Below are 13,271 nucleotides of genomic sequence, written 5' to 3'. Positions count from 1 at the left end.
ACTCTGTGCGACCCCATAGACGGCAGCCCACCAGGCTCCGCCATCCCTGAGATTCTCCAGGCAAGAACACTGGAGTGGGTTGCCATTTCCTTCTCCAATGCATGAAAGTGAAAAGTGAAAGTGAAGTTGCTCAGTCGTGTCCCACTCTTAGCGACCCCATGGACTGCCACCTACCAGGCTCCTCCGTCCATGGGATTTTCCAGGCAAGAGTACTGGAGTGGGGTGCTGTAGATGATTTAAAATATTGTACTAGTTTCAGGTGTACAACAGTGATTGAATATTTTTATACATTATACTCCATTTAAAGTTATTATAAAATACAGGATATAGTCCCTGTGCTGCACAATATATCCTTATAGCTTATTGGGTTTGTTTTTTTTTTGTTTTTTTTTTGTTTTTTTCATTTTAATGAAATTAGGTTTTGGAGATTGTCGTGTTGATACATGTAAGGTTTAGTTTATCCCTTTGAGCTGCTATATATTATTCCATTGTAGGAATATACTGTATGTTATCCATTTTACAGTTATTGGGCATTTAGGTTGTTTCCAGTTTTTTATTAATGATGTAATATTCTTGTGTATCATGAGAATTTTTCTAGGAAGTATATAAATAGAATTGTTGGGTCACGGGGTAGGTGCATCTTCAACTTTGTAGGTATTACTGGAGTGTTGACTAAAGTAGTTGTGCAGTTTCCACTCCCTCTAGAACTGGGTAAAAATTCCCTTTCTTTTTTCCAACATCTTTGCCAACATTTAATTGCTTAGGTTCTTCTATTTTGCCCGACCCATGAATGTAAAGTAGTTCCTCATTGTTCTAATTTGCATGTCCCTGGCCATGAATAATGTTGTGTGTCATTTCAGGTTAAAAGTTTCTGGCTATGGTTTCTTTCCTTCTGGTAAATTCCCTTTGCTCAGTTTTCTAATGAATTATATTTTTCTTTATTTACTCATAGAAGTTCTCTGTGTAGTCTGGACAGTATTTTTTGTTGTTTGTTTTTTGTTTTATGAGCTACAAATATCTTCTCCAGTCTCTAACTTTTTAAGTTTTTATTTTGTTAATGGTGGACTATTTACTTATTTTTAGATTGTTGATGTATATTGGTTTTTAGTGTAATAAGTTATCAGTATTTTCATTATAGCCCGAACTTTCTCTTATCTTGAAGTTATAAAGCTATTTATTTTTATTTTTGGTAGAAGTTGTAAAGTTTTGGTTTTTCACATTATGACTTAACCCATCTAGTATTCATTTTGGATTCTAGTGTAATGTATACATATAATAATCATACTGTCTCCTGATTTGTATTGCTCTGTCTGAAATCTCTGGGTCGTGTCCAACTCTTTGCAACCCCATGGACTGTAGCCTACCAGGCTCCTCTGTCCATGGGATTCACCAGGCAAGAATACTGGAGTGGATTGCCACTTCCTCCTCCAGGGGATCTTCCCAACCCAGGGATCAAACCCAAGTCTCCTGACTTGCAGGCAGATGCTTTACCCTTTGAGCCATCAGGGAAGCCCGTTGCTCTCTCTAGCACTCACCAAGTTTTCTTAAGTGCAAGTTTCTGTTTCCAGGTGATTTATTCCATTGTTCTGTGTGTCTTTTTTGTCAGTGTATTTATTTGGACTTTTTTAGTAATCTTAGGTGTCTCCATAACATTTCTTGACTTTGTATAAGAAACTAAACTTTTTGCCAACATATGTATCATCCTTTTTCTCATAAAACAATAAGTTTGATCCTTTTTCATTTTAATAAAAATTCTTTATGGTAAAATGATAAATTGTTCTAAGTTAGACTTTATTTAGAATACCCGAGAAATAAATTACTGCTGTTTGAGCTAAATTAAAGTTGGTCACTTTTTAGACTCAATGTCTTATCTTCAGTTACTTAATATGTTGGACTCCATGGAATGACACAGTGGCAACTGCTCATACTTACATTTACCAGACATTTTCTATCTTTTAAATTGGAGCAATACTGTAGTGGTAAGCAGGCAGGGTAGCAATCTCCATGAGGTCAGCAGGGCAGCAAAACCAACAGAAAATAAGATTAAATATAGAAGTTGGACTCTCTTTACAGACACAGTCATGGTATGAATTTGATTCTTTTTATTTATTTTTGGCAAAGTCTAACCGTTTATTGGAGCAGACTAGAAAAGTAGTCACTAAAATGACAAAAACAGTTTTTAAAAAACTTTTAATTTTATATTGAAAACAATTAACCAAGTTTTATTTTTTAATGTGTAAAACTTTACCAACTATTTATTACTCCACAGAAGCTTTTCAGCAGTGTCTTTAAAACCTGTTCGGAGAGTTCACATCTGAATTATCAATAATATCTAATTAGTTAAGTGATCGGCAGCCTTTTAAGCAAAAGAGCAGAACTCTGTAGAGTAGGGGCCTGAGTGCCAGGTCTCCTACAGAGGAAATCAAAGAATGCCAGCCATTTTCAACATTTTGCTTCAAGCTAGCCTTAAGTTTTCTTTGTCATTATGCCTTTGCTGACGGACATGTTGTCCAGTGTACACAATTACCACAGAACTCAGAATTTCTAGATCTGCAGTGTCATTTAACTTTCGTAAGCTATTGAAGTTTATTAGTAGGCAAGCTTCCTTTTCATTTGATTGGCTTTTCTTTGGAATATGGGTCACATTTTCCTGTTCTTATATCTAGTAATTTTTGATTATATCATAGATGTTGTGAATGTTATCTTAGAGAGACTGTGAGTTCTGTTTTAGTCCTCTGAAGATTATTGATTTTCTCTTTTAAAGTAGTTGCTGCTGATTGAATGTTTGTGTCTTCCCAAAACTCAGTGTTGATGTTATTTAAAGATGGGGCTTTGGGAAAGTAGTTAGAATTAGAAGAGGTCATGAAGGTGGGGTCATTATACAGAGACCAGAGAGCTTGCGCCCTATCCCCACCTTGTGAGGACACAGTGAAAAGACAGCTGTCTGCAATCCAGGAGGGGCTCTCAGGTGCAGACCTTACTGGCCCCTTGATCTTGGATTCCAGTTTCTAGAACTTGGAGAAAATGAATTTTCGTTGTTGAAACCGAAGCTAAGTCTTATGGTATTTGTATGGCAGTCAGGCTTCCCTGGTGGCCAGAGGTTAAAGCGTCTGCCTCCAATGCAGGAGACCCGGGTTCGATCCCTGGGTCGGGAAGATCCCCTGGAGAAGGAAATGGTAACCCACTCCAGTATTCTTGCCTGGAGAATCCCATGGACGGAGGAGCCTGGTGGGCTACAGTCCATGGGGGCGCAAAGAGTCGGACACGACTGAGCGACTTCACTTCACTTCACTTTTCACTTTTCACTTCATGGCAGTCAGAGCACATTAGGATAGTAGTTGATTAACCTGACTGTACTCAAATTCCAAACTCTGACTCCTTCAATGGGCAATAAAAATATCTATTCAGTTAGTTACTCTATTCTTAACTGACCTGCTTGGAACCTGCCCCATGTATGCATGCTTCATGGGTCAGCTAGATTTCAGCAGTGTTAATATGCAGCATTTAGGGTTCCCTTTTTTTGTGACTCTGTCCTATGCAGGACTTTTCCCATCACTTTCCAGCTGCTGTTGTCACCTTGAAGTTTGTATTCTGGTTCTTCAAGCCAGTAAAACTATGGAATTTCTATTGGAGTTTTAGCTACTTAGTAGGTATGCAGTGGGGCCTCTCTTAGCCATAAAATAGGAAACTCACTCAGTACTGTTCCTTTATCCTGAGTACAAACTTCATCTGATTCCTTCCTGCTTTTGGTTGCCTGTTCAGTGCTGCTAAGTAGTTTTTTTTTTTTTTTTTGTCCTGAGTTTATGGTTATTATCTTCAGAGCTTTAATCCAATAGAAGCTCCATAGCTGGAGGCTCTTTTCTAATATTAATATATAGAATTGTTGGGTGTATTTAGTTGTAAAAATAGATTGATTGAATTTCTCCTCCCCCCACCCCTCAATTTTCACTATCAGTATGTAGTCAAGAAGGATGTGCTGGTACTGATTTGTTTGAAAAGTAGGATGTGGTTAGTAGACTTATTTGTAGCATATATGCCCCTTATTGCTAGGAGACAGGAAGAATTTATAATTGAATTTTGAAGCATTGTTGAGATATGACTGTGTGGGGGGCATTTTGCTAAAAACATGGATCATAATCTTCAGAGCAACTTTGTGAAATTGGTATGTTATTCTGTTTTATGGGTGAGGAAACAGAAGTTCAGACACTTAAGGTTGCATTAATAGAATAACCAACAATGAACAGGTTATTCTCAACTCCAGAATCTGAACTCTTTTACCACTGAAGATCACATTTCCCTCTTTTGCTAACATTCTGTGGTTAATATAGTTGGTTAAGGAAATGGCACCCCACTCCAGTACTCTTGCATGGAAAATCCCATGGACGGAGGAGCCTGGTGGGCTGCAGTCCATGGGGTCGCAAAGAGTCGGACACGACTGAGTGACTTCACTTTTCACTTTACTTTACCTAGAACATTTAAGTTTAGGAATTTTCAGATTTGTGTTTGTAGTGTGCCATCTTTTGGTAAAATACAGTAATGCAGTCTAGCAAAAGAAGTATAAAATTAGGAATTTTTATATGTATTTATAATCCGGGGCACATTTTATTGGATACTTGATGGTAGAGCAGAAACTCAGAGTTTCAGAAATTATAGAAACCTACTACTGGGAATGGTTTGCCATTACCAGGTGGGGTATGTCACTGTCAGGCATGGACGCCAACCCCTAATGTACTCAGTGAAGGCCGTGATGCCAAAACTGGTGTGTATGGGGAGAGTATATTTACATTTGGTGTTCACACAAACAGGAGAGGTGGCAAACCCTTGAAATAAACTTGGTGAATAATGAAGGTAGGGGAAACTGTGATAGTCTTGAAGTGTGGTAATGTTTTTGTATGTCTCTGTAGGCACAAAATTTGATAGAAATTTGTGAGCATCAGAGTGACACTATTTAAGTGACTTAGCCAGAGGGTTTGCTAAAGTTTTGGATGGATTTGTCAGAGACTACTATGAAAGATTTGAAGTTGTGAAGAGATATTACTGGCTGCTTATTATTTTTGATAAGAATGATAAAATGAAACTATGAGTACATTTGTACCAGGTCCTGCAATTTAACAGTGTTCCTGTTTGGGTAGTTTTATATTTTATCATAACAGACAAATGAGTACTGAAAGAAAGGGAAAGCGTTAGTCGCTCAGTTGTGTCCCACTCTTTGCCACCTCATGGACTGTAGCCCGCCAGGTTCCTCTTTCCGTGGAATTCTCCAGGCAAGAATACTGGAGTGATTAGCCATTCTCTTCTCCAGGGCATCTTCGTAACACAGGCATTGAACCTATGTCTCTGCATTGCAGACAGATTCTTTACCGTCTGAGCCACCGGGGAAGCCCCAAATGAGTACTAGAAGGGACTCAAATGTTTTAGTTTGTTGGTGATTGAAAGTGACCATTTCTGGGGGGAAAAGCTAGGTATATGTGCTCAAACACTAGATATTTTTTTCCTCAGTAATGTTTAGATTTTCATGTTTACATCCATTTATTTAATGCCTTTTCTATTGGAATTCCTGCAGAAAAAAATAACTTTGTTCATGTACATCTAAAACTCTCTAGCCCCATCTCATTTTTCCTGTCTTTAGAAAGCAACTCTTAATACAAGGGTCTACTGGGATTGTAGGCCTGGTAGAAGGGACACTAATAATATCCAAGAAACAATGCAGGGGAAGAATCTGAAGGATGTGGCATAGACTTGTTAGGTTGAATTGGCTCAGTGGAATTGTGAGATTTTTTTGTGGGAAGCTTTTGTGAGATTTAGAGCATGGATTGGCAAACTATGCCATGTGTACCAACTCTGGCCAAGGCCTGAGCTCAGAATGGTTCTTATATTTTTTAGTGGTTGAAAAACAAACCGGTATGTGATGGAGGCAGTAAGTGGTCCAAAAAGCCTAAAATATTTACCATTTGGCTCTTAATAGAAAAAATTTACTGATTGCCCATATAGAGTATAGCCATACTTCTCTAAGTGCAAGTCGCTCAGTCGTGTCCGATTCTTTGCAACCCTATGCCAGAATACTGGGGTGGCTGGCTATGTCCTCCTCCAGGGGATCTTCTGAACCAGCATCTCTTACGTCTGCTGCGTTGGCAGGCAGGTTTTTTGCCATTTGGAAAGCCCACTGTTGTGAATGGAGTATTCCATAAGTTCCATCAGGTAAAACTGACTGATAGTGTTTAAGTCTACTCCGTTCTTTCTAGTTTTCTGCCTAGTTATCCAGTCAAGAAAAAGAGGTGGGGAAAAGGGGGATGTGAATTGTACAAGATTGTATTTCTTAACCTTATCTAAGCCATATATTTTCAAGTTCTCCCTAAGATGTTTTCCTCTTGACAGAACTCCTTAAAAAGGTCCATTGTATTGTTAATTAATAAATTTGGTCATGTTGTGTTCAATTTTCACCCATCTTTCATTCATGCTGTAGGCTTTAGGCCTATGCTCATGAATTGCAAATAAATTAGTTTTTTAAAAAACATATAGTTCATACTGAAGCAATCTGAGTGCTTCTTATGCTTGTATATTGCCACTGTTTTAGTGTGTTATTTGCATATCTTAAATGTTTAATTCTAGAATCTGATTTTGATGGGCTTCATTACTGTATCGTGAGACTGAGCTGCCTTTTTGTTTGCAAATAAGCTCACAGAGAGAAATTCCAAACAAATCTTTTGTCTTGCTTTAACAACGAGTAAAAATATAGCAGTAAGTACAATCACTGAGCTGTTCTCCCCCACCCCAGCACAGTTCCAGTTTTTCTAAAAGAGAGAAGCAACCCTTTAAAAGATAAATCACAGTATAATTTTTGTTATTATAAACCCACTTTTATAATTTAAAGTTTCATTTATTAATTTGGCCATGCCAGGTCTTAGTTGCAGCACTTAGAATCTTTAGTTGCAACGTGTGAAGAAATCTAGTTTTCCTGGCCAGTGATTGAACCCAGGCCGCCTACATTGGGACACAGAGTCTTTAGCCACTGGACCACCAGGGAAGTCCCTGCATTTAAAAAAAAATTATTTCTTTATTTTTGGCTGTGCTGCATCTTTGTTGCTGAGAGGGCTTTTCTTCAGTTGTGGTGAGCAGGGGCTCCTCTCTCGTTGCGGGCTTCTCGTGGTGGTGGTTTCTCTTGTTGCAGAGCACAGGCTCGAGGGCACACGGGCTTTAGTAGTTGGAGCACGTGTGCTCAGCATCTGGCACCCACGCTCCAGAGCACAGGCTCAGTAGTTGTGGCGCACCAGCTTAGTTGCTCCGTGCCATATGGGATCTTCCCAGACCATGGAGAGAGCCTGTGTCTTTGGCACTGGCAGGCAGATTCTTTATCACTGAGCCACCAGGGAAGCCCCCTGCGATTTTTAATAATAGAAGAGGAGCATAATAAAAATTTCATGAGTTTAAAGTGTAAGTTAATTTTAGTAAAAATTCAACCTCACATCATCATGTGTTAGAACAGCCTACCAAATGATTATTTTTAAAGTTACAAACAGAAGTCACATGAATAAATGTCTTCTGGTCCAGATGTGCTGCCTACCTTCAGTGTACTGTGGTTCTGGAGTGAGAGAAGGGTTAGGATAGCAGTAATATCAGCAATCTGACTGACATGGCCAGATCTTTTGGTTGTCAGGACAGTGCTCTCACTGTGATCCTGGGGATGGTTCCATTGTTCTGTAGATGCATAAGGCAGTAGAGGGAATGGTGATCGCATATCTTAGTGTAAACCTCTTTGGTGGGCAGATTTGCTTCAATTTTCTGAGTGAAATGGGAAGTAGGTCATCAGTTGAGAATAAGAATGGTGAATGATGGTTGGAGGTTTGAGGAGAGGAGGATATAGTGTGAAATCGTATAGGAGAATGAGAAAATGGACCAGGGAAATGCAGTGTGACTATTGGGCATCATTAAGGGATGTTTGAGGTTTTAAAGTGAAATCAAAGGGTGTTGTTTTGTTTTTTCCTGTAGTCATATTAACATAGGCAGTTATGGAATAGATGGGGAATTGGATTGAATCAGGATTGGGTTTTCCGGGTGTATTCCTAGTACAGTAAAACTGAAGAGAGTCCTATTTTTTTTTTCCTCCATGAGAGGTATATAGGTAAAGCAGATTCTTCAAAGGAATACCAGACTTTAGTTAGAATAAGAAGGTGATGGAGGGACTGTGTTAAATGATCTTTAGAGTATAGGACATTTTACTGATGAAGGGTCATGGGTTCTAGAGGGCATTCTGTGAGTTTTAAAAAATTTGTTTATTTACTTTGACTGTACTGGGTCTTCATTTACTGGGTGCAGGCTTTCTCTAGTTGTGGCAAGTAGGGGCTACTCTTCTTTGAATTGCATGACTTCTCATTGCACGATGGTCTCTAGGCACATGGGCTTCAGTAGTTGGAGCTGCCAAGCTCTAAAGCATAGGCTCAATAGTTGTGGCACACTGGCTTAATTGCTCTATAGCATGTGGGATCTTTCCAGATCAGGAATCAGACCTGTGTCCCCTGCATTGGCAGGTGGATTCTTAACCATTGGACCACCAGGGAAGTCCCCATCCTGTGATTTTTGTAACTAGGGGATCATGGTATAATTTGCTCCTACTTAAGTGAATCTATTTAAAGGAGAACCATTGACCTAGAAAATGGACATTTTGAATGGAGAGACAGAATTTTGCAACCAGAATTAGATTAAAGGATATACTAAGGTTTATGATTAGAATATCTAAGGGATTTGAGAGGAAACTGCAAACTCCACCATCATAATTCTGTCTAGAATATCTCTTCTCCTAGGGGCTTCCTTTTTTTTTTTGTTTTTGATTTGGCCCCCTGGTTGGCTTATGGGATCTAATTTCTCCAACTAGGCTTGTACCCTTTGCAGTGGAAACTCCTCTACCTAACCACTGAACTGTAGAGGTTTCATTAAGGAATATAGGCTCTTCCTTTTTGTATTGTCCTGGTAAGAAAGAGGCAGGTAGAGAAGGGAAAAGAGATTCTGATAGAGAGTATGCTAATATCTATATTTAATATATAGTAATATCTATAGACATATTAGAGATATAATATTTAATATTTTCTGTATATCTAATATATATGTTATATGGAGGATGAAGCTCAAGATCTTTAATCTACTCAGTCCTAATTTATGGAGTTTCACCTTTTTCAATATATAATGCCCCGTCTCTTTCTAATCAGTCACCGGTAGTAGGGTACAGAGGCTAGGGATCCAAGCAAAAACTTAAGTAGTGGTATAAACAGTAATTTTTAAAAACCTTTTAAACTTGAAATTGTTTCAGATTTACAGTAATTGAAGGAAATGTGCTAATCTTCCACTGTGATCCTAGATTTGTCTTATTCTCCCTATTAATTTTTGTGCTATATTCATTTTAGGACTGTCATATTTAAGATTGTTCTAACAATCTGGTGAATCAGACATTTGAAATCATGTAGTAATCTATTGATGTTTAGCATCTCTCTTTTTTTAGTATTATTTTTCTTTTGATTGATGCATTTTTGGGTGCCTGTGCCATTAGCCATTCCATGCCCCTGTACTTTAGGTATTTATCTTAGAAATAGAACAGAATATACCTAGGGGTTTTTTTTTGGCTGTGTCATGCGGCCTATGGGATCTTAGTTCCCAGACCAGGGCTCAGGGGACCCAACTTGCGCCCCCTTCAGTGAAAGCACAAAGTCTTAGCCACGGGAATGCTTGGCAAGTCTCTGACAGTTGTCTGTAAAATGATCCACTTCCCAGGATCGTACCAGCCCCTCTTGAGGTTTTTGGCTCTGCATAGCACTGTTGATTTAGTATCTGCATAGTACTATTGATTAGTAATCTCAATCTCAGTGGATTTAAATGGAATGATTCTCATATTTTAGTTGTGCTGTCATCAACAAACATATGTAATAAATAGTGAACTAAAAATGGAATTATTTTTATGTATTTCTTATTAAATTTGTCTTTGTAATATTAATTGGTTAATTTATAAACAGTCTTTTTAAACTTTCTGTTTTAGTCCCAGAAATCCTGGATAGAAAGCACTTTGACCAAGAGGGAATGTGTATATATCATACCAAGTTCCAAAGACCCTCACAGGTAAGTAATACTTCTCTTTATTCTGAATTCTTATAGAAATTTAGATGTAAATTACATTGCTATTTATTTATTAAAAACTAAAATTATTAATTATTTGTAGTTACTGTTGGGTGAAGGAAATGGCAACCCACTTCAGTATTCTTGCCTAGAGAATCCTGTAGACAGGGGAGCCTGGTGGGCTGCTGTCCACAGGGTTGCAAAGAGTCGGACACGACTGAAGTGACTTAGCATGCATGCATGCATTGGAGAAGGAAATGGCAACCCACTCCAGTGTTCTTGCCTGGAGAGTCCCAGGGACAGAGAGGCCTGGTGGGCTGCTGTCTATGGAGTTGCACAGAGTTGGATATGACTGAAGCGACTTAGCAGCAGCAGCAGTTACTGTTAATTTTTGTGTTTACTGTTAATCTTTTAAGATTAGGAGGAGATAGTATTAGCAAGATATCAGCATTCTGCAGTTCTTAATGACATTTCACAACATCAAACCTCTCATTCAGAGTGTTCGTCCTTCCTGATCTTCCCCATATCATACTAGTGTATTACAAAGATCAGACAATTAAGTCTCTTTTTTAAAAATTTGATTTATTGATACTGAGAACTTAAAAAGTTTATGTATCTGTTTAAGGGGCGTATACTGAGTACCCAACAGTATAGTTTATGCTGAAGAAACCAGTATGAACCTAATGGTTGCTGTTTTTGTTTGCCAATATGTAGCTATAGATGAGCACCTATTGGAAAACCCATCACCAGAAATTTGTTGGCATCTCTGATTGTCCTTTGGTCTTAAAAATGGCATTGATAATAGAAAAAAAATTTAAGTAAAGGTCATGAGTTAGAATTCAAGAAAAAGATCTCTTGAGGTATTTATTGAAGAAACATTTTTCCTAATTTTTTTCTTTTTTTTCTGAGACCTAAAAATAGCAAAAAGCTTAAAAGGGTACATCAAAGATATATTTACTTCCTGGATTACAAAGCACTTTTTTTTTTTTTTTTAATTTTATTTATTTATTTGGCTGCTCTGGGTCTTAGTTGTAGCATGTGGGATCTAGCTCCCTGACCAGGAATCGAACCTGGGCCCCCTGCACTGGGAGCTCAGAGTCTTAGCCACTAGACCACCAGGGAAGTCCCACAAAGCACTTTTCTTCACGGCACTTAAGACAAATTAATTGAAAAAGGTGTTTACCGGGGTTTTTGGTCGTCTTACCATTCCGGTCTCCTATTAAACCTTGTTTTCTATGTAGTTATCTTTTCTACAACTTTCACTTCCATTTGATATATGGCTCTTATGAATATAAAGCCAAATAAGCAATCTTTTATTAACTATTTTGAGTTATAATATGTTTGTGTTCAGTCACTCAGTCGTGTTTGATCCTTTGCTGCCCTATGGACTGTAGCCCGCCAGGGTCCTCTGTCCATGGGATTCTCCAGGCTAGGAGTACTAGAGTGGGTTGCCATTTCCTTCTTCAGGGGATCTTCTCGACCCAGGGATCGAACTGGTGTTTCCTGTGTTGGCAGGCAGGTTCTTTTACCACTGAGCCACCTGGGAAGCCCAGTCTTTTATTAACTGATGTATATTAAGTTATAGCACCTGTCCCTATTATTGTGACATAGTGAATTCTCGGTAAATATTTGTTGAATAGAATTTCTAAATATTTTGTTTGTATATTACATAAACCTGTTTGAAATTCAACATTTCTTTTTATATTAATGGCAAAAAATTTGAGTATCTCATTTATTCAAATTAAATGTGCATGATAAATTTTGCTAACTTGAGATGTAGAAAGTTGGCTTAATATTCAGAGTATCAAAACTTGAAGACAGTCATTAATAACATTTATTTCACCTATTTTTAATCTTTACTGAGTGTATAGCTTTTGTTTTAAAATATTGCTTAATTCAGTCTATATGTAAAACATTGTATCTTTCTCTTAACAAAATGTTATAGTAACTTTATTTTTCCATAATATCCCTTTAAGAGTAGTAGTTAATACTCTGTTGGTATATATACAATTCATATATGTATCCTACTGTTGGGCACTTGAGTTGTTTTCAATTTTTAGCCTATTTTAAATTAAAATTAGGTCGTAATGGAGGTCTTAGTGGATAAAACTATTTTTGTGTTTCAAGTTTTATTCCCCCTTAATATATGTAATGCCAAAAAGCTTTACAAAAGATTAAAGAATTATGTATATTGTCACCAGTAGTGACGAGAATGCCTGAATATTGATTAATGTTAGCCATCATCTTCAAGAAAGTGATTAATAGAAAATTATATATTAAATTTGCATTTATTTGATCACCATTAAGTAAACATTTTTTGTATTCTTTAATATTCCCCCAATTTTTGGTAATTTCTATAAATGTCATTTTAGATCATTAAAATACATAACCTTAGTGTTTCTTTCAATCAATATTCTGTGATTTATCTGAATTTCATACTAGTTATTAAAGATGAGTTTTGTTATAAGATCATCTCTTTTAACCAGAAAGCACCAATGACATTTCCCAGGTCACGTTGTTCTTTGTTCTTAAATGTTGCATCCTTACTAATTATATATCTGGATCATAATTTTAATATTCCCTGATTGATGGACATTTTAGCTAACCTGTTTTCTTTTTTGCTATTAGACAAAAAAGTATTCTGTAGTGAATAACTTTATTTTACACATATTCTATAAATATTTTTAACCTTTACTCTTAAGTACTGGAATTAAGAGTTTGAGAGTCTACATTTTTCATTTTGATGAGTATTGCCAAATTGCCCTCCATTTGTACTCCTACCAGCAGATATAAGACTACTTTCTTCCATATTCTTACCAAGATATTGTCTTAAAGGATTAAATAATTTTCTTCCAATCAAATATCTTTCCTTATGTGTGTTTTTGCTGTGAATTATCTGTTCATGTGGACTTCCTAGGTGGCTCTGTGGTAGAGAGTCCGCCCGCCAGTGCAGGAGATGCAGGGGACACTGGTTTGATCCCTGGGTCAGGAAGCTCCCCTGGAACAGGAGATGACAAGCCACTCCAGTATTCTCGCCTGGGAAATCCCGTGGGCAGAGGAGCCTGGGGGCCCCAGTCCAGGGGTTACAGAGTGTACTCGACTGAGTGCCTGAGCACACATGCACACATCTGTTCATATATTTTCCCATGTTATGTTGATTTGATAAATATATA

General features: G+C 37.6%; 1 protein-coding gene across 1 annotated transcript in view; it reads left to right on the top strand.

The window, feature by feature from the left end:
* TRPM7 (transient receptor potential cation channel subfamily M member 7) overlaps positions 1 to 13,271 on the top strand; it is a 109,326-nt gene that overhangs the window by 7,105 nt on the left and 88,950 nt on the right. The window contains exon 2 of the mRNA XM_040226500.1: positions 10,022 to 10,101. Coding sequence (XP_040082434.1) covers positions 10,022 to 10,101 — 80 coding nt within the window. The remainder of the gene's footprint in view (positions 1 to 10,021; positions 10,102 to 13,271) is intronic.

This window comes from Oryx dammah, unplaced genomic scaffold (genome assembly GCF_014754425.2).
Source record: "Oryx dammah isolate SB20612 unplaced genomic scaffold, SCBI_Odam_1.1 HiC_scaffold_26, whole genome shotgun sequence".
Lineage (NCBI taxonomy): Eukaryota > Metazoa > Chordata > Mammalia > Artiodactyla > Bovidae > Oryx > Oryx dammah.
This window is presented reverse-complemented; position numbering and strand designations above follow the sequence as displayed.